The 25,467-nt window shown below is 35.9% G+C and overlaps 3 protein-coding genes across 4 annotated transcripts in view; 2 read left to right on the top strand and 1 right to left on the bottom strand.

Annotated features, from left to right (window-relative positions):
* The first annotated feature begins 2,321 nt into the window (after nucleotides 1-2,321).
* LOC142619711 (uncharacterized) lies at nucleotides 2,322-4,551 on the top strand. Its single transcript, XM_075792949.1, has 5 exons — nucleotides 2,322-2,710; nucleotides 3,563-3,638; nucleotides 3,740-3,927; nucleotides 4,071-4,143; nucleotides 4,243-4,551. Exons 1-5 carry the CDS (start codon nucleotides 2,549-2,551, stop codon nucleotides 4,395-4,397), a joined length of 654 nt encoding a protein of 217 aa, XP_075649064.1. The 5' UTR covers nucleotides 2,322-2,548; the 3' UTR covers nucleotides 4,398-4,551.
* A 1,083-nt stretch (nucleotides 4,552-5,634) lies between these two features.
* LOC142619712 (uncharacterized) lies at nucleotides 5,635-10,418 on the bottom strand. Its single transcript, XM_075792950.1, has 6 exons — nucleotides 10,145-10,418; nucleotides 10,016-10,044; nucleotides 7,747-7,938; nucleotides 6,497-6,547; nucleotides 6,126-6,178; nucleotides 5,635-6,015 (listed from the first exon to the last, which is right to left on the bottom strand). The coding sequence occupies exons 1-6, from the start codon at nucleotides 10,258-10,260 to the stop codon at nucleotides 5,923-5,925; spliced, it is 534 nt and encodes a 177-aa protein (XP_075649065.1). The 5' UTR covers nucleotides 10,261-10,418; the 3' UTR covers nucleotides 5,635-5,922.
* Nucleotides 10,419-10,691: 273 nt separating this feature from the next.
* The window catches only part of LOC142618413 (TATA-binding protein-associated factor BTAF1), a 39,538-nt gene continuing 24,762 nt past the window's right edge, over nucleotides 10,692-25,467 (top strand). The window contains exons 1-7 of one of the 2 annotated variants that reach the window (XM_075791342.1): nucleotides 10,692-10,827; nucleotides 12,125-12,309; nucleotides 12,467-12,561; nucleotides 19,604-19,818; nucleotides 19,982-20,036; nucleotides 23,525-23,606; nucleotides 25,122-25,459. In XM_075791342.1, coding sequence (XP_075647457.1) covers nucleotides 12,261-12,309; nucleotides 12,467-12,561; nucleotides 19,604-19,818; nucleotides 19,982-20,036; nucleotides 23,525-23,606; nucleotides 25,122-25,459 — 834 coding nt within the window. In that variant the 5' untranslated portion in view covers nucleotides 10,692-10,827; nucleotides 12,125-12,260. The remainder of the gene's footprint in view (nucleotides 10,828-12,124; nucleotides 12,310-12,466; nucleotides 12,562-19,603; nucleotides 19,819-19,981; nucleotides 20,037-23,524; nucleotides 23,607-25,121; nucleotides 25,460-25,467) is intronic. The other variant, XM_075791343.1, reaches the window with a different exon arrangement.

Here is a 25,467-nt window from a genome sequence, read left to right as displayed (position 1 = left end):
AATCCTTGAGGGAGTTAGCTCTATAGTTACAAAGGTATTGTTGGACATTAATTATGATGATTCTAGCTTTTGGCATTTGCTGCAGGGAACAAAGAGTATGTTTTTAAATTTCAGGTCTATTACAATGTCACAATCACAAAAGTTTTGCAACAAGGTAGCTCATCAACTGGCTCAATCGGCTAAAGAATTGGATCAAGATTTGGTATAGACAAAGGATGATAGACTTTATTATTATTAGTTGTTAGGTAGGTATACACGTGTGAGTGAAGTCTCACGTTGAATAATGATGAGAATAGTAAGTAGTTAATATAACATAGTTAAACCCACATCCATTGAGCTTAGGCATTTTGGGTTAAGTGTGCTCTATATGTTATATTAATTACAAAAAGAATTTTCATATATATATTATGTGTTATATTATGGTTAAAGCATGAATAAAAATGTAGAATTTTGGACATAAAAAAAAGTATAAAAAGTATATGTTTCATAAAAATGTAGATTTTTTTTAATTATTACTTAATTATGAAGAAAATTTAGAAAATACTTAATGGAAGAATTGGAATTTTTTGATATCCAAAAAATTAGAAGAATTAACCCAGCCCCAAAAACCAAGCCATGGGCCTGCATAAGTATGGAGGTCCCATGGTTCTATGACACACCTTTGCAAAAAGGAAGAAAAGTCATGAAGATTGAGGCCAAAAGCCCAACAATGAAAGAAAGAAGGAAAAAACACCTTGAACAAGGTGCAAAATGACCCAATAAAAGGGTGCAAGGAAGGAGGTCCTCGGATGAGACCAGCCCATCAAGAGGGGGAGCCCAAGAAGGGTTTACTAGGGAAACAACCACAAATGATCGAGTTCCCTGGGGAGAAAGGATTGAAAAGAACAAATGATCCCACCAAGCCTTATGACCTAGGCTAAAAACTTACAAATCCATGAGGGAGAGGCTTAAGGAACCTCAGCCAGAAGGAAATAACAATGGAAAGAGAATGCCCAATGCATTTTATAAGTTCACCAAAATCAAAGAAGGGCCTATACCATTTTTAGAAAAAGAGGCTTAGAGCACAGAGTCCCTATCAGATTAGGGAAACCTTCGAAATAACCCTTTCCCAACCTCGAGAGAAGACCCATCCTCATTGACCTCAACCAATGTTTGAATTGCTTAGGAAAAAAGCATCTCTTACTAAAGGAAAACAACAAGAAGCACTTTCAGGGATGAGTTCCCAAGGAGAAACAAGAGGAAGAAAAGAAAGAACCACATAGAACAAGGCCAAGGCAAAGTGAAAATATGGTAAATTTGAGGCCCTCCATGACTAGTATAAAAGGAGAAGGGAGCAGCCATGGAAGAACAACAAGAAACAGTTAAAAAAAAAGGCAATAATAATAGAGAAAATTAGTAATCATAGTGGAAGTATAAAACTTAGGTCGAATTCCCAAAAAATAGTATTGAAAGGAGTCATTGTTTGTAGTATTACTTAGGGGCTACGCATCGATCCGGGAATCCAAGCTTTACAAGTCTTGTAGAACCTCAAGGTCTATTTAAGTCTATTAAGTTTGGAGCCTATGGATTGTGTTATTTCTTCGTAGGATTTGTACTCGGGTTCCTTGACATATTAATTAGAGTTCATTGAATATATTCATGCTTGCCAATATTATGTTGTTTTCCGACATTTTTGCATATATATATATATATTGGCTGTGATGGGACCAAGCTTAGTTCCCTTACTCAGCATCTCACATCTTCTCTAGCCCTTCAATAGACCCATAGATTTATTGGGCCTGGGCCTAAGTGGGCCTAAGGAACCTTTCAACAAAGGGTCCTACACAATTCAAAAGGCATTTAAATAAACTATGATAGTGATTAATAGACTAAAAAAAGAAAAGAAAAAAAGATAACCCATTACTTTGATTTGAACAAAATAATTTTTTTTTCCAAAAAAAAAAAAACTAATCATTGTTTTTAGAAGATCAGATATCATTTTAAATTATGTCCCACTACTTATCAAAAAAAAAATTATGTCCCACTAATCACTAAAATTATTGTTAACTAAAATATAAAAATTAGATTTTGAAGCTATAAAATCAGCGTAAAATTAACCCAATGAAGATGCTCTAACTTGGCCGAATTGCACAAAAATGAGAAGGAATCGATGTATTTCATAAGATAAAAGATAAACATGTGGCTGATAAGTTTCCTTTTGTCATGTACGTATGGATGAAAGTTCTCACAAACTATGTACACAACGCAGGTCTTTCTGGACAGACTTTTTTTGACTCATATATACTTCAATAGAATAAGGAAAACAAATTTAGTGGTATATGTTGTCCCATAAACCATGTGGACCACAAGTATCCTTTCCGTTTTATGATCTCTTTCATTGCACTCTCTTCTATTGTGTGTTCAGCGTTATAATAGTTTCCTTTCTCCTTTAAGATAAAAAAAAAATGAACAAGTAGAAAAAAAAAAGTGGTGATTAAATTGAAACAAATACGAAAAAAAAAAGAAAAGAAAAAAGAAGAAGAAGAAAAGTTTGGAGTGAGAAAAGCATATGCAAATGGCAATGATGCTAGGAAGAGGAGGAGGAGGAGCAGTTGGAGTTTCAAGCTTTCCATCACCATCACCATCATCATCATCTTCTTCTTCTTCTTCTTGCTCTTCTTCATATTTCACGCAAAGTACCAAACCTACTTCATTATCCACTCTTTCCCTGGTATGTATTTCCTATATTTAAAACCCTTTTTTTTTGTTTTGTTTAAATTTGTGTTTTATTTAATAAGTTCAGAGATTTTGTTAATTATAATTATAGTAGGCCATGCTTGGTTATTACTGTGGATGAAAAGTTTTGGATATATAAACAATGGCAAGGACCATTTGCATACAATCAAATTCATTTACCACCTCTTGTCAAAAAAAGAAAAAAAATTCATTTACCTCTCTCACTTATAGTCCAATGGCATATTAATCTCCTTTAGGAAGAGAATGAATGTTTGATTTGATCTCCTCTCCCACTTATAATAACAACTAAATTATATAAAAGAAAAAATTCCATTTACCTACTCAGGCTGCCACTGCTCACAGTAATGTTGTCCTTCCTCATGAAATATCATGGCAAAGATAAGAGGATCTCTGGGATATGGATAACATCATTCTGGCATCTAAAATTTGATATGGTCTAGGACTCTAATATGCGGACACAATTATTAGGCTGCTTGTCCTGGGCCACATAAGCTAGTTTTCTCATTTTGAAAAATTATACTGATCTCTCTCAAGATTTTCCGTTATTATACTCCTCTCCCCTCTAGGATAAAACACACTTAAAAAAAAAAAAAACTATTTACACTGATCTCCTCCTAAATGGTTGAAAAAATAATTATATTTTGTGATGGCCAGAAGGAGGTTGTTTAAACAACTCAACACTTATTTTCACAATACTTTTTTATTCATACATATTTTCACAATATTTAAACATCGTTATTAGAACAACGTTACTAAATGGCTCTTAGTAACGGCCAAGGGAGGATAAGCATATTTGTAAATTTTTATTTATTTATTTTTTTGGCAGAGGGTATGTAAATTAGTAACTAATCACAGAAACATGGTTGCTTGGTCTGCTGTGCAAGAATCGTCTACTTCTACAGGTAAGTAGTTGCATTCTCATCTAATATTATATAATTTGTAACAGTTGAGTTGTACAAGTTAAATCATTTCAAGAAAACTACAAATGTCTTGAATTTACCAGTGGCTGCCGAAACAAAGGAGGTGAAGACAGCTCAAGAAGAAGCTCCAGCAAAGGCCAAATCTCCAGCAAAAGCTCAGGCCAAGCCACTGCCACAGTTAATGGAGGAGGATGTCATCCCTTCATTGAAAGCAATACTTGAAGCTCAACCTGATCTTTCTGAAATTGAACTATCTTTCCAAGACAACAGGGTGAGTGTTTTTTATTTATTATGTTGTTAAAGTGAGGTCAATCACATTTAGCTTTAGTATTTTCCTTTCTATTTTTTGTTAAAAATTCTCTTGGATTGATTCCAGTGTTTATCATGTTTCTTGGGTTTGATTGAAAATGATAGTTGGAAGGTTCCTTTCTAAAGAATGACAATCCTTATTCTTTTTGGGCATTCTTCCCTGATGGAGTCCTCACAGGTACTTCATATATGCATGCTGATTGTTATCCAATTGCACAGTCATACAAACACCCAACTAGCATTTATTTTTTTATTTTTGCTTTGGGCAAACCCGCAGGTCCAAAAGGCTTTTCTCTATCCTCCTATGGCTCAGGAGCAAGCACAGTTGAGCCCTTTCTCGTTGATGAGAAGAAAATCACTGGGAAACATGTTGTCTTTTGGGTTGAAAAACGTTTGGCAGCTCAAGGAATCATTCCTGTGTGGAAAGATTGATCTCTTAAAAAACTATCACATTCATTCCAAAATGAAATTTATGTAAGATGATTACCCTTTGTATTGCATTTTTTGCTTAATGACTAAATTATACAAATCCTGTTAATTAAGGTACACATTATTGATATACAACCTTTGACATATTTCTTGGTTCCTTTGTGGCCTAATTCAGTCTTCATCGAGGGTTGTGCTTTGTTTGAATAGTGTCTCATTGAGAATTCATGTGCTACTAAATGCTTGAGCGCGAGTAAGCCTTCTTCCTAACGTTATATAAGGACCAAAATGCTTGAGCAAAGGAAGATTTTCTTGATTTGTGATACTCTTGCGCTCAGTGTTGTTTCCATCTTTCCTGAATTCATATGTTTACAAGTTTTTATCAAGCCATTGATAGGGTATATGCATTTAAATAAATTCCCACGGCTGACCAAAAGCCGTAACTGAGATGATTTTAGATTTAACAAGAAAAACCTCTCTTTTTTGTTCATTCCTAACCTTTTATTTGCCTTAACTTTGTTGCATGCACACAGACACACACTTACCCCTTTGAATAAGAGCAGAAGTAACCAACGTTTAAGAATAGTTCTTCATAGCTTTACAATAAACTCTCCTTTGGATAGCAATAAAATCAGAGGCTGATAGAAGGTAACTTATTGCTGCTAGCCCATGGAACACTGATTGGCATTGCCTACTCCTAAGACAGTTGGGTAGTAACCAAGCGGTACCTGATTGGCTGATTTGGACATTTCATTTACTTCCTTTTGAATTTAGACTCAGAATTATCTATAGAATGTATGACCAAAGAAAATGCCGAAGAAGTCAACAAAATAGGAAGACTTGTAGAGTTGATTTGGCAGGAGATGGGAAAATCACATTGGGAGATACGGATGTGGAATTAAAACGAAATGTGGTGTGGTAAACTAAAGAAAGCTAGAAGCAGGGAGCAAGTGCTTTGGACCATGGATGGTGGCAAATCCAAATGATAGGAAAACGAACGAAGTATTGGAGATGGTCATCACTCATCAATGATTTAGATGAAAATAATTATAATAAAGATACGGTGGGTGGTTGGAACTTAGAACTTTATATGAAGCCATCAGTTTGTGTCCTTAAACATTTCTACTGATCCCATTATTGTCACCCCATTACTCCAAAATCGCTACCAGCCCATTTACTCCTAAAGATAACCTCTGTGTGTGTGTGTGTGTGTGTGTGAGAGAGAGAGAGAGAGAGAGAGAGAGAGATCTCAGTCTTTTGTATGCATATATAAACCATATTAATATGGTTGATACAAACAAGCGGCAGATGCCTAGTTGTGTGATAGTCCAGATGCAGGGACAATACCTTCTGTGCCATAATCACCTATGAGCTAACAGAGTTGAACATAATTAGTTTTGATGAAACACAAACAACCGCTACTCCTGATTTTTCTGTCTTGGCTAGTTGGCTGCAAGGTACTCCTGAAATTAAGTTCCAAAAGTACTCTACAATCCAGGTCCATATATTTTGCAAGTTGCAACGTGAAGTGTTAGGTGCTAAAACTGGCATGTGCATTGCACATTGCACGGCGAAGTTCACCTAGAAAGTCCATCTGTGAACCTGAAGGTCCAGCCCCAATTATCTGAAGATGAACAATGCAGGTGTGAGAAAGATAAGAGACAGAGAGGAAAGAGAGAAAGGCGGGGGGGGGGGGTGGGGGATCAAGACATCAATGAGAATTTTCATAGTCACCTGTTTATGACCCCATGCTGATGAACCACTTCCAGAGTACATAACTGGTCTCTCTGAAGTATGAAAAATCCAAAATGTAAATAAACCAGCCAGTATAGTCACAACGTGTGTAAGCAATCAATTCCATAATAGTTATATTGATACACAGTTATTTTTACAATATATATATATATATATATATAATATTTTCTAAAAGAGAATATGCATGATTGATGCCATGTTGATAGGGAAAGATCAATAGTGCAAAAGACATATTACATTAAACTCTACACTTTCGTGAACTAATTTTTAGCAACTCAATTTTTCTCAAATTTAGTCTAGGCTCCATCGTGATGGAGTATAAAGAACATGTTAGAAGTTTGTCCACTCACCAGCTAGATCTATTGATGGATTCTGATAGGAACGCATTGCGGCTGACCAACCTACATTTGAAAGTACATGAATAATGGAGATAACAAAATAATAAACTAAATCCAAATAGCAGCACAATATCAAACCATTACAAATATCATACACGTCTTTGAAGAAAATAATTTAAGCTTCTCTTTTAACAGTAAGTGTTAATGACCCAAATTTCCATGACAGTTCTGGTATTTAGCAGCCAAATGATTTTATTAGAATGTGAGGATAAATTTATTTCATTATGCATGACAATGACTTCTAACATAAATCAGCCTTCAACAAAGAAATTGGGCTCAGAACATGCATCTCATTATGCGAATCCATTAAGGCAAAAAATGGGCCAAGTCATGTGTGAGCAACTCAGAACTCAGCTTGAAAATAGCTTGTTTATTTATTAAAAAAAAGTTCAAGCCTGCTGTAAAGTCTCCTTTAAAAAGGAGCCCAGCTTTAGCAGGACAAGGCTTAGCTCATTTACATCAACAAAGTAAGGTTATGAACTGGTTCATGAACAAGGCTCATAAACAGGTTCACCACACACACACACACACACACACACACAGATACACACATATTTAGTCAAGCTTTAACTAAGTAGGTCTTTGGTTTTTTCAACTTTGATGAATACGCTGTAATAATAATGGGTTCTTACCCTATTGGGTTATGGAACTGTTATTATGGCAAGACCCTCAGTGCTTAATAATTATAATTGAAAGTTTTTAGAAAGATGATGGGGTTGCCAAACTGCTTGTGACCTCAACAAGTTCATGTCAAATGAAGCTGAAGCTTATTATTAGCTCAAAACAAGCAAGAGCTCCTGTGATCTTAGAAGCCAAGCTTGAGCATGACAAAGCCTAAGTCGGCTTGACTTGCTTGCAGCCCCAGAATCCATTAAAGAGTTTTTGCTGATCAGGTCAATACTGAATATTATGTTTGGGTACTCTTTTTTTTTGCTTGGTAATTAACTCATGCACCCATCGGGATTTCACTATTATGTTTGAGTACACTTCAAGACGCAAAGATGAGTGGATAAGCTCATATATGTAAGTCCAAAGCTCATTTGAAAGAGTATTCGAACCTCCAAGGTAGCTTAAGCATTGGTAAGCTCATATCCAAAATGCAGATCCTTACTCTTCAGTAATGTGGGACTAGCGATTGGACCCACACACACACACACACACAAACATAAATAAAATTTTTAAGAGATTGTTGTAACACATACGGTCATGCAAGAGTCGAGAAGCTTCACTGCTACTACAACCCTGTAAAGCTATTAACCCTGTACGTGGGTTCTCATTCAGAAGATTGCTACTCCCTGAATCCCCAAGATCTATGACAGGAACGTTTTTTGAACCAGCAACTTGATTCTTGTCTACATCATTTGCATAAAGATTATTTGTTCGATCAAACCGATCTGCAAAGTTTAATGAAATCAAATTAACATATAAAAGGTTATGTTGACAGGTGCAAATTGAGCTTCCTAAAAGAATGCAGCAATAAATCTCACATTATATAAGTCAAACTAACAAAAATAAAAAGATATGTACAAGTTTATATGGATAAAAAGGCATGCATAAGTTAATTGAGATGACAGCTTTACTATTTCATGCATGAATTTAGAGGCCAACCACTGATCTCTCATACCTGATAAAGTAAATGTACCTATTGTAGATAAGGAAATGGTATAATTTATGCAGTCATGGAAGACTACTTTGTTGCTACTTTGGAATTTGTCCATTCATGATTTATTTCATTGGGTCAATGTGTGAAGTTCTTGGAATAAGTATTAGGATCAAAATAATCCTTAATTAGGGTTTTTATTTTACAACTTATGGAAAGTTTTGAATTCAAGGCAGAATAGTAATTTCAAAAATTCTTGCAAATTAAGGGTACTTTGGTAATTTACTGTATAGAAATTTATAGGAGATTCTGCAAATAGTAGTTTTATTTCCTTCGAGTCTAAGTTGGTCTTTTATTACTTTAGGAGTCCTAAGGCTTTTAACACACAAAAGAGTGCTTAAGATGCAGAACAAAGAGGAATGAAGCCAAGAAAGATTTGGAAGTTCTGACAACTAGGATTTTGACAAATTAGGTTTTGGTGGGAAAAATGGGCTGGAAATAGTAAGGAATATACGTTTTCTAATGGAGAAAAGGAATAATAGGATTAGTGGATGAAATAAAAGGAAAAACCTAAGGTTTGGGTTGCTGTTCCAGGACAGCGAACGGTCAGTAACCCAATAACAATACTTTGGCTTATGCGGAATATTTGGGTATATTTAATGGCTAGATGGTTTAGTTTTTGAAATATTGGATTTTAGGGTTTTAAAGGTGACAAGTTGCTGAAAATTTAAGGACAGAAAAAAAAGAGAAACTTCTTGGCGTCAGATCAGACTGCATTTTCCTCAACATCACACTTAGGGTCTCCTTGGCATCACATCTTGAAGAAGATTGCATCACACAAACCTCAAATAAAGCTTTATAACTTTTGAAAATTTAGAAAACTTGTTCTCATCACTAAATGAAAAAGCGTTGTACAAAACAGAAAATTTAAGGATGGGAAATAAAAAAAATAAACTTCTAGGTATCAGGCCTAGGGTTTCCTCAACATCACATCTTGCAGAGGGTTGCATCACACAAACCTCAAACAAAGCTTTATGACTTCTGAAAATTAAGAAAACTTCTTCTCATCATTAAACAAGAAACATTATATCCATTTAACAACAACAATAACTAAACCTTAGTCCCAAAAATTTTGTGATTGGCTATAAATTCTCAACAGCTTAATTAGGGTCATCCACATGTATTATTTTCTACCATTCTATTCTATCCAAAGTCATCCTCTATGTTATTTCCTCAATAGACATTTCCCTATTTACAACTTATACTAATGTTAATTTAGGTCTTCCTCTACCTTTTTCCGTTCCCTCAATTATAATCAACTCACTCTTTTTATTGGTGCATTAATCGCTCGCTCTCCTTTGAACATGGTTAAACCATCTCAAGAAACTCTCACTCATTCTTTCATCAGTAAAGGCCTCTCACTCATTTTATGGATATGTTGCTTACAAACAACCCAACATTCAGTACTATAGAACATAGCTGTTCTTATAGTCATCTTATAAAAATTGCCTTTTTAACTTAAAAAGAATTCTACAATCACACAACACCACTCTCTTGGACTAACTTCTTGACCCGGCATCTGTCCACTTAGGAACTCTTGCCCTTTTTTAGATGATATGCAACTCTTGTCCATTTTTCACTACACCTGAGTGCTGATGTAGCACGTTGCTTGCAGGGAATGCTAAATTCGGGTTCTGATGTAGTGCGTCGTTAGTAAGAAGCTGAAGATTGTTAGCTATTAAAGGATCTAATTACTTTTCTTAAGTAATAAAAAAAAGGAGCCATAAATTTAAAAAAAAAAAAAAAAAAAATATATATATATATATATATATATATATATATATAAAGGAGAAGAGGAAAACAGTGTTGACCTGACTTGCGCCTGTTGAGAGGACGATTCCTGCAATTTGTTATTCAAAGAAAGATCAAATTTTTTTTTTTTTAAAAAGAAAGAAAATTGAAGGTGTAATAGATAATTACAGAGTGAAAAGGAAAGAGACCTTTGATTGGGAGGAGCATAGCGCTTGATCGCTGGGTCTGTTGTTGCTGTTGCTGCTGCTGCTGCTGCTGCTGCTGATGCTGTATGTGTAGCTGTAGCTGTAGGGTTTTCCAGCATCTCTCTCTCCCTCTTTGATGCTGATGCTGCTGCTGCTGCTGCTGCTGCTGCTGCTGAGTGTGATTAGTAAACAGTAATAATACACACGGACTCCAGAAAAAGAAAGAGAGATAGAGACACGCACGCACTGATGCTCAAAAATCTAACAAATTAAGACCAAAAGAAAAAAGTCTTTATACCAACGAATTACGAATTTACAATACTTCCAACCACGGAGTCGGGTCGGTTCGGGTTACCTATCGAATCAACCCAGATTAACAACGGTCAATCTTGCTTGGACTTGGCAATACAAAACAAATTGCGGTTTCCTGAAAATTGGAGTTTTTTTTTTTTTTTTTAAAGCGCATTTTACAAAAATACCCTATCTGGGATTTTAAAATGACAATGATACCCAGAGAAAAAAAAAACCGACTCCTTCCTTTCTTCAAATTTATATTTCTCTCTCTTTCTTTCTCTCTCTCTCTCTCTCTGCTCTCTCTCTCTCCTCTGCTCTGCTCTTCTTCTGGCAACTGCTCTCTCTGTGCCGCTACATCGCCGTTTTTGTGGGCTCTATATCTCTTCTCAAAGGTGACTCTCACACCTCACCCCTTAAATCTTTCTTCACTGCCTCTTTTTCTCTCTCTCTATCTCTGTAATAACTCTGCCCAAAGTTCCATGTCGAAGTCCATGTCCATGTCCATGATTTTTCATTTTCTAGTGTCATACATGTTAGATTTCACCAAAGGGCTTTGTTTCTGTGTTTATTCTTTTCATTCTTTTCTCTCTTTTAAATCAATCTTGTTTGTACCTTTTACTTCACACGATTATTACTAAAATTTTTTTTTTAGCCTTTTAGATTAGGGTTTGTCCTCAACCGATTTTTGGGGATTTTCTTCTTTTCATTCGATTTCACTTTAGTTCCACGTTTTAACCATAATTCGGACTTTCAATTTCAAAATGCATCTATCTTGAATTTGCGATTTTTTTCTTCTCTTTCTATAAATCTGGGACAATAATTTCAAAGTGGAATTTCAAACCTGTTCAATGTAAGTATAGCACTAATGTTATGTGAGTCTGAACATTTTGAAAACCTGTCCCATTCTTGTATGAAATGAACTAGACTGTTTTGCTTTGCTAATTTTCTTGCGGTATTTTTTTTTTTTTCGGGTATAATTGTTAAATCTTATGGGGAATGTTAATTGGTGTTAATTTGTTAATACCTCAACTTAATGATTTCGAAGATTTTGGTTAATGATTCATTATTGTGTTAGGAAGCATTTATTGTATACTAAAGTGAGTGTTTGACACTAAAATTTTAACATATGGATGCTGCGAGTGATTGTTTGTGGTTCAAAAGTCAAAATGTATTTATGCTTGCTATGAAAATATTTATTGGTGATTAGGTAAGACTGCAAGTCTGTTTGGACCGCCTTACTTTTATTTATTTGGCTTATAATATGGTTTGTTGACATGGGTCCTGGTGATCTCCCAACTTTGCCTTGTGATATTTTAGAAACAAGGGTGACATTTCATTAATCAAGCCAACTGTCTCCATTAAATGTAATGTAGTATGCTTTTATAGACTAATTGGATCAAACCTTAGTTCTAACTTTTTTGACGAATTAGGGCTAAAATAAAACCCAATTGACCACTAGAAATAGAAATGACTTCTAAAATTAAACAAAACAAAAATAAATTAGAATTTTCTTTGCGCTTCTTGCATCAGCTATATTGCATCTTGATTGTCTGATTAGACATGTGAAAGTTGTCTGTTCAAGTTTTGTTTTTTATTTTTTATTATTGTTATTTTTTTACATGTGTGAAGGTATATCTTTTTATATAAGTATATAATTGTTTACTGTTATATTGTTTTGATATATTATAGGCATTGTAAAGGATCATCAGTTCTGTATAATAATCGGTACTAGTACGACTAAGAGTACATGACTAATAATGGTGGTGCTATAAATATTAGAGACTCTAGAGGCTAAGGTGAGCTAAAACTATTGGAATGATTTAACATGGCCCAACAGTCATCTCGCCTTCATCGCCTGCTCACTCTCTTGGATGGTATCCTTCTTTGCTTTTTATTCTTCATTTTTTAGATTGATAACACTTTTTTTTTTTTTTTACCTCCTATTTCCTTGTTATGCAATCTACATACTCTACTTTTGGGTTAAAATTGGTGCCGCGTGTAATGGAATTTTATTTTATGAAAATTTATAAGCTGGCTCAACGCAAGCAACAAGATTTACAGCTGCTCGTCAAATTGGGGATATTGCCAAGTCGCATCCTCATGACTTAACTTCTCTTCTGAAGAAGGTATCACTTATTGATATGGTTCTTTTTTTCTTTGTTAAAAAATAATCATTTTATCTTACTATCAATATTGTCATTTGTGTTTGTCTATATGGGAGAATGGGAATGGTCACTTTCTATTTGTAGTTTTCACTTCAACTTTTGTTTGTCTATATGAATGATTTGGGTGTTTTAAGCCTCTAAGAGTCCATTATTTTCTTTGCAATTTAATTGTTGCTAATTTGGAAGTTTCATTTTTCCCCCATGATCCATCCCAAAAGAAATGTGTAAATATCTATGGCTAGGAATTTTGTTAGTGTATTTTATTCTCTCTCTCTCTCTCTCTCTCAGGTCAAATCGGCCTTTATTTATTTTCACATAAGCATAAAGTTTGTTACTTATCTTGGTTAGTATTACTTTTTTTTGATAACTAACACAATATATTAATCAGAAAAATGTATAACGTAAGTACACAAGGAGTATAGTATGGGTGTGAAACTTAAACTCTTAGGTAAAGCTAGCATCCACTCAATTGAAGGTTTGAAAAACAACAATTTCAGATCTGGAACAGTCCTTTCACATCCCTCAAATTGGCAACCATTCCTTTACCACCAAAGCCACCACGTTAGACAATGTGGAGCCACGCTCTAAATTTCTATATCATGATGTTGTCCAAAATGCCCTTGCCATCAAGCTAACAGCTTTAGGACACTTTTCAGTATAACCAATTGAACCTCAAACTGGCCGAAGACCATAGTGCATAAATCCCTAGCCAAAGTGCACTAAAGTAGTAAGTTATCCACAGTCTCCGTGCTTGTTTAACACATAAAATACCAATCACTATAAAATGTCTTCTTGTCAAACCATCAATTGTCTAGATTTTCCCCGAAGGGCAGTCCAGGAAAAATGCAGCTCTCAAAGGCACTTTTGGTGCCTGTTTGGTCATCAGTCTTTTGTTTTTTGTTTCAAATATGAGAAAGTGTTTTCTAAAATTTTTGTTTGAAATCAGTTTTCAAAATACAATTTTACCACATATTTTGTTTGACCCCTATTTCGGAAAACAAGTTTCAAAACTGAAACCACAAAGTTTGCTAAGCCTCTGTTTGGGAAGCGCGTTTGCGTTTCCCATTTTTTTAGTGGGTCCCGTGCACTGTTCACGGGACCCACAAACTACTTTTTATTTTTATTTTTCAAAAAAACAACTTTAAATCTGGGTCCCATGACACTATTCACACATTTAAATTTTATTTTGTTACATTGTTTTCAGTTTTCAGTTTTCAGCAATAAGCGGTATTCAAACAGACCCTAAGAATACTGTTTGGTCACACATTTCATTTTCTCAAAAAAGTAGATTCACTAACACCAGTCAACGGTATATTGAACCCATTATCCTTCTCACCTGCATGAAACATTCATCAGTTTTTCCAACTTTTTTTTCCCCCATTTCTCTCAGCCTTCTTATATGCTATACATTTAATTTTGATTTATCGACAAAAAAATCTATTCATTAAATTTTATGTATGTGATTTAAAGTTTTAATTTAATTTTAATTTTTAAATTATGTTAATATATATTAGTGATACTTTATGAATAGAATTCTAAAATTTATGCAAAGGAAAGAGCAGCGATAAATTCTTCCAAATGAAAATTATGGTATTAAGATTGCCATGCATACTCTTAAAAAATAAAAATAAAAATAAAAATTGGCATGCATTAGTAAGCATGGCCAATCATTACGTCTTGTGCATTCAAAACACATGAATCATGTGCCTTCAAATTATAAAAGAAATGCTATTTTTCAAATATTTTGTTTATTTGGCATGAGCTTATAAGCTCAGCTTTTATAGCTTTTTAAAACCTCACATTTTTTTTTTCACTTTTTTTTTTTAATAGGTAAAAAATATATATATTCAAGAACACTACCTTATGCAAAAAAACAAAAAAACATAAGGCAAAAAAACATAAGGCAGAGAGATAAGTACAAAGGGAAAAGAAAGAGTAAAAAGAAAAAGAAAGGAAAAGAAACTAAGTACACAGAAGAGAACTAAGGAACATAGGGAGAGAATCACTAAAGGTGAGTCCCCAAACCCTAGACCAATCAAACAGAGTGCCACTAAGAGAGGCCAAAAGCTGGTCATCTGAGCTTTCCATGTCCTCGAACGTCCTCCTATTGCGCTCCCTCCAGAGATACCACATCAAGCATAAAGGAGCTAAATTCCAAATGCTAGACGAATGCTTTTCAGGCCAATTCCACCAACTGAATAGAGTATCCGCAACTGATCTAGGCAAGACCCAAGAAAACCCAAAAGATCTAAATACCAAACTCCACAGTCGAGAAGCCTTTCCACAGTGTAGTAACAAATGATCCGCCGTCTCCCCATTACTGCGACACATGATACACCAATCGACAAAATCCAACCCTCTACCCCTCAAATTATCCCCTGTAAGGATCCTATCCCATACAGCAGTCCACACAAAGAAGGAAACACGCCGAGGAGCCTTAACATTCCAAACCTCTTTCCAAGGGAAAATAATGGGCGCGGGACTTCTCAACTTATTGTAAAATGAACGAATATCAAAGTCCCCATTCTTTGTCAACTTCCATCGCATACGATCTACATTTTCAGTGGGAGGAAGATTAGAACCCAAGGTACGGAGAAAATCATCCACTCCACCCATTTTCCAATCATTAGGTCTCCGAATAAAATGAACATTCCAGCTTCTCCGCTCCTCAATCCCCAACCCTTCAAGAGAAGAGGCCACCGATGCCTCTTTATTGGATGCAATCCCATACACGCTCGGAAAAGACAGCTGAAGAGGAGACTCCCCACACCAATGATCATTCCAAAGCTTCACTCTATCCCCCACCCCTACCTCAAAGCAAGTATTCTTGCTAAAATCCTCCCATCCCATGCGGATACTTCTCCACAAGCCACACACATGCGCCCCTCTACCTAGCTTGGACTTCCATCCCCCCATTCTTCCCCAAACTTGAGGGCTATGACCCTTCTCCAAAGCCTTGTCTCCTCAATCCCAAACCTCCATAACCACTTCCCTAGTAAAGCTTTATTAAAAGTAGCTAATTTCCTTACCCCTAATCCACCATATTTCAAAGGTGCACACACCTTGTCCCATCCCACCAAATGAAACTTAGAGTCCCCCCACAAGAAATCCCTTTTCAACCTCTTAATTTTATTGGCCACATGCGTAGGAATGGTAAAAAGAGACAAATAATAAGTGGGGAGACTAGATAAAGTGTTTTTAAGCAACGTTAGTCTTCCACCTTTTGACAAATACATCTTCTTCCAACCGGCTAACTTACTCACAAAATTCTCCAAGATAGGATTCGAAACAGTAGGGGACTTGAAGGACGCCCCCAAAGGCATACCAAGATAGGTCATAGGCAAAGATCCAATCCGGCATCCCAAAAGCTCTGCTAGGACGTGGATATTAGGAACCTCCCCAATAGGAACCATCTCACTTTTCAGCACATTGACCTTTAAACCTGTCACTGCCTGGAAACAAAGAAGAAGCATCCGAATATAAAGAATCTGCTCCTCATCAGCATCGCAAAACAGAATCGTATCATCCGCAAACAATAGATGCGATACACAAACCCCTCCCCCCGTCTACCGTGGGCCCTAAAGCCTCGAAATAAACCAGCCCCTTCAGCTCTTTGCATCATCTTACTGAGAACCTCCATCAAAACCAGAAACAACATGGGTGAAAGCGGGTCCCTTTGTCTCAATCCCCTCGAACTCTCAAAAAAATCAGCTGGAGACCCATTAAAAATACCGAGAATTGGGCTGTAGATATCCATGTGCGGATCCACCTACACCACCTCACCCCAAATCCCATTCTCTTCAACAAATCAAGAAGAGCCTCCCAGTTCACATGATCATAAGCTTTCTCAATATCTAATTTGCAGATAACCCCCAAAATCTTACTCTTCACCCTACTATCAACACTCATTAGCAATGAGAACTGAATCAAGAATCTGTCTACCACCCACAAAACTGTTCTGAGACTCAGATATCAACTGATTTAAAAACCTCTTTCATGCGGTTTGCCAACACCTTGGCCAAAATCTTGTAGACACTCCCCACCAAACTAATAGGTCTAAAATCTCAAATATTGAAAGCACCATTCTTCTTAGGGATTAAGGCTATGAAAGTTGCATTAAGAGATTTTTCAAACTTACTGTGTTGATAATACTCTTCAAACACAGCTAAAACATCTCTTTCCACAACTCCCCAACAATGGTGATAAAAAGCCAAAGAGAAACCATCAGGACCTGGAGCTTTATCTCCTTCCATCTCTTTGACAACTCGAAGGACCTCCTCCTTTTCAAACCTTCGTTCAAGCCAATCCCTCTCCAACCCCTCTATCTGATCAAACTCCAATCCTTCCACAAAAGGCCTCCACTCCTCTGTCTCCTTGTACAAATTTTTATAAAACTGTATAGCTTGGTCAGCCATCTCGGATTCGTCCTCATAGATACTTTTAGTAAAAATTAGATAAGCTATTCCTAAACAGACACATTATCTTTTGTTGAAACAAATAAATGCCTTTCAAGATTGTATGCATTGGAAGAATCCTTTACCTTTTCCAATTAGATTGAGGAAGAAAAATACACGAAAACATTTGATGAAAGCTGCCATTGCTAAAAACTAATATCATGCTCTACTTAATTAAAGCTTTTGATTGAGACAACACTGCCTTGTGGACCATAATTTTTTGGTGGTATATAAGATTGCTACTGAACTCAGCTTTCACCATTCAGAAAACACCCTCATCCTAGTTGTCAGTTTTGCACAGTGAAAATTGATTTTCAGAAAACTGAAATTACCTGCCAAAGCTACATGGTTTGTGGGGCCCACGGTTTTCTGTACTTGGAAACAGAAAATTGTCTTCAAATACAGGAATCAAATAGGCTCTTGGTCTTTCAAATGATTTTCCAAGAAAAAGTTACATTTGTCATAGAAACCAATGATTGATGTTAGGTTTTGACCTCAAAGCCCCATCTCTTAATTGGCTTCCAACAAAGCTTGTCGTCTCCATTTCTCCTCACTGGGATAGAATGAATCGTGTCCATAAAAGATGACAAGGAGTCCAATTCCCAATCATGCATAGGTCTTGAAAAATTCAGGTCCCAGTGAAGAATGCCATGAATAAATGTCATAAGATCTCTTATTAAAAAAATGTTGTAAGTATTTATAAAAAAAATGTTATAAGATCTGCTACTTCAACTTCCTTATTGCGTGTAGAGGAAAATAGTTCCAGGTATGCCTTCTTCAAGGGGAAGTCACCACGCCATAAATCATTCCAAAATTTTATCTTTGATCCATCTCCCGCCTCAAACTGAAGGTACTGCAAAAAAGTATCCTACTTTTGGCTTATATATTTCTAGAGATTAATTCCATAAGATCAGCTAAATGGGTTGGTGGTATCAGTCATGGACCTGACTTTGTAATTCTTGATTCTATACATATGCTAGATCCTATTGGATATGAATTACTCCTTTTATGCTTTATTGTATTTTTTTTTTTTTTTCTCATTTGTTTAGTGAAGATTTTATTCTAGCATTTGCGTGTGTACTAAGGTTGTGTCTCCTCTTCCATTTTTTAATAAAGTTACATATGAGTAAAAAATTGAAGATTGGAATCTATTTTTTTTTTTTTTTGATAAGTAACATAGAAAATATATTGAAAGAAACAGCGCCGTACATAAGAAATGTACGAAAGAGGCAAAAACATTAAGAAGCCAAAGTACAAAAATCAAGCAACACAAGAAGGGAAATACAAGAAAAAGAAGGTAAAACCAAACACCATTCGAGAAGAGTAAAAAAGAAAAAAGACTTAAATTCAAGACTGGACCGTTCACAATTCTCAAAGCTTCTCGAATTCCATTCCCGCCAGATACACCACATCAAACAGTGCGGCACAATCCTCCAAATGACTAAACTACTATGCCGCCTGAAATTGCAAGACCAACTTTCCAACAAATCCACTACCCTTCGTGGCATCACCCAACAAATACCAAACAAGCAAAAGATCATACTCCACATCTCGTAAGCGAAAGGACAGTGAAGGAGGAGATGATCTATAGATTCCCCACACCCTTTGCACATAAAACACCACTCAAGAACGACAAAGTGCCTCTTCCGAAGATTATCTATAGTAAGAATCTTTGCCTAAAGCCGTAATCCAAGAGAAAAAAGCTACCCGAGGAGGAACCTTCGATTACCACACCACTTTCCAAAGGAAGGGGATGCCAGTAGAGGGGGAAAGAGAATAATAATACCCACTCACCTTGAAACCTCGACTGCTAGCTGGCGTCCAACAAAGATTATCAGCTCCAACACCCCGCACCTTAGTGGAATAAATCAAGACCAAAAACGAATCCAAAGAAAGTGACTCTTGTTCGTTCACTAAACGACGAAACTGAATGTCCCAAGAAACTCTCCCATTCGTGTAGCACATAACCTCAGAGATCGATATTATATAAATCTGGGAACGCCTCCTTAAGAGGACGGTCCCTATACCACACATCATCCCAAAACTTCACACGAGTTCCATCACCTACATCATACCGAAGGAACTTGGAGAAATTCAGTCAGCCACTTCTAATGAACTTCCACAAGCAGACACCATATGCCCCCGACACAGTTTTGGTGCACCAACCACCCCACTCATTCCCATACTTTGCCCCAATGACCCTTCTCCAAAGGGCATTAGTCTCCAAACCATAACGCCACAACCACTTGGCTAATAAGGCAGAATTAAACCTTCTCAAGCACCGAATGCCTAACCCTCCATTCTTAACTGGCCTACAAACCTTAGACCAATTAACTAAATGGATTTTACAATCATCCCCAAAACCAGACCAAAGAAAGTCTCTTTGTAATTTCTCCATCCTCTTAGCCTGGAATCTATTTTCTGACTCTTCAAAATCATTGATCTAATTATATTTGAGTTTCTGTGATTATTATATATATATATATATATTAAAAATTAAAAATTATAGTCTTTCTTATTTATTCTAATCTACTGTCTTATAAATTTAGGTTTCTCAATATCTTCATAGTAAAAACTGGGATACAAGGGTTGCTGCAGCTCATGCTATTGGGGCTATCGCTCAGAATGTTAAGCACACATCGTTGGCTGAACTTTTTGCTTGTGTTGAAAATAAAATGCTGGAGGCGGGGATCTCTGGTGATGTTGAATATGTGCTGACATGGCCTTTTTTTAATTCTAAAATTTTAGGCTCCTCATTTAAAAGGTGCTCTTTTTTTTTTTTTTTTTTTTTTTTTTTTTTTTAACCTCTTCAATGTTCATGAATAGCGTTTTGAATATGTTCTTGAAATTATGTGACGCCCTTGCAAGGATACTGTCTGCTGTGTTACCTAATATATTTTTCTTATTTTTTATTTAAACTACAACAGCTTTGATATCAACAAGGTGCTTGAGTTTGGTGCTTTATTGGCATCTGGGGGACAGGTATGCATCTCATCAGCAATATACAAATTGTTTGAAGGAGTTACTTTGCATCACCTTTCTGTTTTGCCGTTAAGGAACATTGGTAGCATTCAACAATTCGTTGTCCTGATCTTATGGTCTTCAAGTGACTCCTTGCCTCCTTGGAATTAACACTATCATAGCAAATTGTGTCTTTTTTATTTCCATCTTCCTATTAGGGTGTCTATGAAGGAAGAAGACAAGAACATGAGTAGGTGTTGTTACCAAGGAAAAGTCCAAAGAGAGTCATTTTACTTCTTGGGAATTGCGACACTTAAATCAGTATGCAATTTGAGTCGGTCATTAGAAATTTTAGAACTTTAAATGGCATTTAGCCTTCGTTGCCTTAGTTGAAGTTTCTATATTTTGATATATCTTGATAAGTGGCTGTTGATTTCTAGCTACTCTTTTTCTATGTTGGTTTCTGTTTGATTGAAATCTTGCGTCTTGTTTTTTTGGTATCTATGTTCTGTACTATCCATGCATTGGGTAATGATGTTTCTTTGGTATCTATGTTCTGTACTATCCATGCATTGGGTAATGATGTTTCACATTGACGTAGGAGCATGTAAGTTTGGAATAGGATTGATAGCGGCCTCTAGCATTGTAATTATCAGATTTGTTTTGTTTGTGGGTGGGGTGGGGTGGTGGGGGGGGGGTATTTTATGAATTCAGTGTCTAGAGCGGCCTGGATTTATGGGATTCTATTATTATTATTATTTTTTTGATAAGTAATAAAGATTCATTGATATTAAAAAGAGAGACACCCAAGTACACAGGGAGTACACAGGGGGAACAAATCAAAGACGAACAATACAAAAGTCAAGTAAATCTAAAATAGAAGGTAAAGGTTGGTCTCTCCACACAAAGAACCAGTCAAGTAAGGTTCGGAAAAATATAAGCTTGTATCTTATGGATTATTTGGGGTCAGCGAAAAAGTAGTACTTTTGATGGAGTTGAATGTCCATTTCACATGATCAAACAATTATAGATAAGATTTATTGAATAAAACTATTTTTAGTTATAAAAAAAGGTTCTGGGCTTGTTTCATTTATGGTTTTAATCAAAGTTGAATACAAATTAAGGACCAAGTAGCTTGATGGTTATTTATGTGGATTTTGGAACTCTGTGTAAGGTACAAGTATATAGTACATAGGCAAATCCTTGTGAATTATGATTGATGCTACCTGCAAGAAACAGAGAAGAAATAACCCTAAGCCACAAGAGTTCGAACCATGTATTGCATCATACATAGTCTAATACCATGTTGATTGTCCAAAAGCTTGAGATGAGAAGAAACGGTTCCAATAATTTACTTGTAGCTTGCATATACTCAGGATTGGATGCAACTACAAAGTTCAATTATATTAATATTAGTATTCTTTTGGTTTGTTGCTTTATTATGGCTTTCTATTCATTCTAAAATTTGGTCTATATCTTTTACTGACAATTTAAATGTTTCTAGTTCTTGGAACTGATGTGTTAAAATGATTGAGGCTTTGTGTGCTTCCCATCTAATAGGGTCAAGTTGGGATCCCTGATGTTGGCTAGATTAAGTGGGGAGATCCATCTTTTCCATCTCTTGATTATGAGTTGGTAGCATTGTTTGATTAATGATTTGTTAATGATGTCTCATATTTTGAAGAAAGAAACTTCGAAGTTTGTGGGATTTATTTGTATCAGTTACTTTGCTTAAAGTGTGTTACCTTTCATTTAGGAGTTATATCAAGTAAAGGCCATGTGAAATAGAAGGTTCACACTTTTGTGTGGTCTAGGAGAGGTGGATGCTAGACATCCTTATCCCTTGTTTTTGAGAGGCTAATTCCCAGACTTCAAGCAGAGGCACATTGCATGGCAAGAAGGCACTTGCCACTGCAACTAAGCTTCAACCTCTTTTGAAGTTGTACGTGGAAGATCTAGTATACATGCCAGGTTGCATGATATCAAATTTTTCCTATGAAATGTACTGGCTTTTCCACTGGGTTGTAAGAAGTGTTGGTTAGCCAAAGGAGGTTGATTCACGTTGATTGGAAGTTCTTTATCCAGTTTACTAACTTCCTTTTTCTTTTTTGCGTGCCTACTGATATTGCTAATCGATTTGTAAAGTTTAATGGGATTTTCTTTGGGAAAGAGTATAAATTCCATCTTGTTAATTCAAAGAAGATTTGTGAACCTATTTGATATGACAGATTGGGTATAAAAATCTTGGTAATTATGCACTGCTAGGAAATGCTCATGGCATTAGGCAATGGAGAGAGATGCACATTGGAGGAGGGTGGTGGGCAAAAAAGGGTAGTTTATGGGGAAAATGGAGTTATGATGTAGTGAGCAATGCTTATGGTAAGCTTTTAGGAATTTTTTGTGGGGAAAGTTTTCCAAATTCATTAGATTTGAGGCGGTTGATTGTATATGTATCTAGTTTTGGCATGATGTATGGTGTGGGGATTACATATTGAAGCATTTGCAGAATTGTTTCCAATTTCACCATCTAAAGAAGCATAATTGGTGGCGCAATTGTATTGGTCTTATGGTAATTTTCATTGGGATATTAGTTTTATCAGAGAAGTGCAAGATTAGTAGTTGGAAATTCTTGTTTTCTGTTTGAAATGTACCTTACCAAGATTGGGAGGACTGGTGAGGTGAGCATTAAATATGTTGGGTTCCATCTAAATGCCATGTTTGAGGTAAAAACATTCTACAAGGTTTTAAGCTCTAGGGATGGTTCCTCTTTCCCTTAGACGATCATTCGGAGGGTCAGTGTTCAAACAAGAGCATCTGTTTTTACGTGGATGTGGCATTAGGTAATATTTTGATGATGGGCAATTTGAGGAAACATTGTGTGATTTTTAGGATTCACTGGCTTATGCCTAGCTGGGATGTTTATTTATTGGTTGTTGGAAAGGAATCTTCAGTCATCACAATATTGACATTTAGTATCACAATTTCTTTGTGCCTATGTGTAATTGGAGAGAGAAATGTTCATAGTTTTAAAGGGTGTGATAGATTGGTCTTGGAGTCGAAGTTGCTGCAATTGCATTTCCACTATGACTAGATGGTTACCGCTGGTTATTCTTTTTTCAAACTATTATGAGTTTATTGATCTTTCTAATTTTATGTGATATGTTTTTTTGTAGCTCTTGTATAAATCCCATGTACTAAGCTTGTGCCCTCTTTGCACTCTTTTAATAAAATATCAAATTTCCTGCGAAAAAGATGAGTTGATTATTAGAGGATGATCCTTTTCTTGGTTGTCAAACGGGAGCTTTCTACTTCTAAACAATCTTGTATTGCTATTGTTTTTCGTAATCTTAGTGATTGAATCCCTATTTAATTGACATTGAAATTTTGCTTAATTTGTTCAATTTTTTCATTTTACCAGCATAAGTGGTTTCGATTTTATTTGACTTTTATTTTTTTGGGGGGTAATTTATGGATCTTTGATAGACATTCTCATCTTATTTTCGATTCAGGAGTATGATATTGTGAGTGACAGTATGAAGAACCCGAGAGAGCGTTTGGCTCGCCAGAAACAAAATCTTCGTCGCCGTTTGGGTTAGTAATGACACAGATTTTTGTCTTTAAATATGCTGTAGCAATATATGTGTATGTATAGTTCAAATGACACCTCCTTTCCTTATAAGCTCTAGGTGGAGGTGAGGTCGTGGGTTTAAGACCCATTGTTGTGTTTGCAACTAACCAATTTTTTTTAGAAAAAGATTTTGTGTGTGTGTTTTTTTTTTTGGTTTCGAGCTGCTTTGTCTGTTCCCTGTTGAGTAGGTCTTGTTTTGTAGGTATTGTTGATGAGGTATGAAGTAGATTTTTCTCATAGAAAATTTCCCTTGAAATAGTTCTTAGTAGTTGTGGATTTTTTATTAATTTATTTGAAGTGGTTGTTTGTCCTTGCTGGGGTGACTAATTGAAAGATAGAACACTTAAGCTCTAGAATGGAAGTGCTCCTGGTTAAGCTTTAAGTGATTGAATTTTGTTTCAATGATTGTTGAAGTTGATGCTTTTTTTTTTGAAGTTACGTACTTGGTGAGTTATGAACCCACGTTCTTACACTCCATCCCTTCTTTTATTTTATTTTGTTAGAAGTAATTAATTTCGTTAAAAGAGTTCAAAAGGGGTGCAACTCAATTACATGGGATGTATACAAGAGTTACACCTACACCTTGTCAATTATAAGGACATTGAAAAAAGAAGAAGAAAACTTGTGGTGGCAGCCATCTACTCATAGAATGATCATTGAAACAACTACTCCAGCTCCAAAAGTCTCTCTCACACCCTTCAAAGCTTCGAGTGTTTCTTTCACTCCAATAATACCACATAAGACAGGAATTACTTTCCAAATCTGTCTTTCTGACCAAACTGTCTTTCTGACAGGCCAATAAATCAACCACATATCTAGGCATGATCTGTTGAACTCCAAATAGGCAAGGTAGCCCACTACCCTCTAGCAACATCACACTGAAGAAGCAGATGTACAGCATCTTCCCCACTCTTTCGCACATACAATGCCATTCAACCACTAAAATTTTATGTTTCCTAAAATTCCTTACCATTAGATTTTTCTCTACTGCTGTTGACTACAAAATAATGCTACCCTTGTTGGAAGCATAGGCTTCCAAATGCTCTTCCATGGGAAAAAAAATTCATTCAAAGTTAAAGCTTTGTAGAAATTGTTACTGTTTGGGCAAGTGCTTATTGGCCTATTTTGTTTTATTACTCTTTTATATTTCAGATATTTCTTTGAGCTTTATTCCTATTTTAGCCTGCTAAAAGGAGCTGTAGCGGGTGAACGTCGCCAGGAGTGGGCCATTATATTGTTCAACCAATTAGTTACAAATATATTCTTGTTGTTCTGCTGTTCTTGTTTTTTAATTAGCAGGCATCTTACCCTTTACAATCTCCTTATATTTTTTCCTCAGAAACAACATTTTTTTCACACATCATTTTTTGTTGTTTGGTTGTTTTAGAACCTATATTTAGTGATTTGTATTATTCACATTCTAAGTTGGACTTTTATTTCCATGGCCTTACATAATATTTCATTATTCCTTTGTGTAGGTTTGGATGTTTGTGAGCAGTTCATGGATGTCAGTGATATGATAAGAGATGAGGACCTTATTGTGCAGAAAGTTAACTCACTTGGCAATGTGATAGACCAAAGAGTTTACATGTCGTCATCTGTACATAATATCCAGCAACTAGTTGCAAATATGGTTCCTAGTGTTATATCTAAGAGGCCAAGTGCAAGGGAATTGAATCTCCTAAAACGAAAAGCAAAAATAAATTTGAAAGACCAACCAAAGTGTTGGTCTGAGGATGGAGATACTGAGGCATCGTACGCTCAAAATGTGACAACACCAAAGGGCCAATGTCCTGATTCATTAAGTTGTGATAAGGTATTCGA

The sequence above is a fragment of the Castanea sativa genome, chromosome 12, assembly GCF_040712315.1.
Source record: "Castanea sativa cultivar Marrone di Chiusa Pesio chromosome 12, ASM4071231v1".
Classification (NCBI taxonomy): Eukaryota; Viridiplantae; Streptophyta; class Magnoliopsida; order Fagales; family Fagaceae; genus Castanea; species Castanea sativa.
Note: the sequence above shows the minus strand (reverse complement) of the source record. Positions and strands in the feature narration are given on the sequence as shown.

What these genes read in the sequence shown, in the direction of transcription:
- LOC142619711 (XM_075792949.1), top strand. Translation starts at nt 2,549, where the DNA reads ATGCAAATGGCAATGATGCTAGGAAGAGGAGGAGGAGGAGCAGTTGGA. An exon ending in CATTATCCACTCTTTCCCTG is followed by an intron (nt 2,711 to 3,562) that starts GTATGTATTTCC and finishes TTTTTTTGGCAG; the next exon opens with AGGGTATGTAAATTAGTAAC. An exon ending in TATCTTTCCAAGACAACAGG is followed by an intron (nt 3,928 to 4,070) that starts GTGAGTGTTTTT and finishes TGAAAATGATAG; the next exon opens with TTGGAAGGTTCCTTTCTAAA.
- LOC142619712 (XM_075792950.1), bottom strand. Translation starts at nt 10,260, where the DNA reads ATGCTGGAAAACCCTACAGCTACAGCTACACATACAGCATCAGCAGCA. An exon ending in TCCATCAATAGATCTAGCTG is followed by an intron (nt 6,179 to 6,496) that starts GTGAGTGGACAA and finishes TTCATACTTCAG; the next exon opens with AGAGACCAGTTATGTACTCT. An exon ending in CAGCATGGGGTCATAAACAG is followed by an intron (nt 6,016 to 6,125) that starts GTGACTATGAAA and finishes GTTCATCTTCAG; the next exon opens with ATAATTGGGGCTGGACCTTC.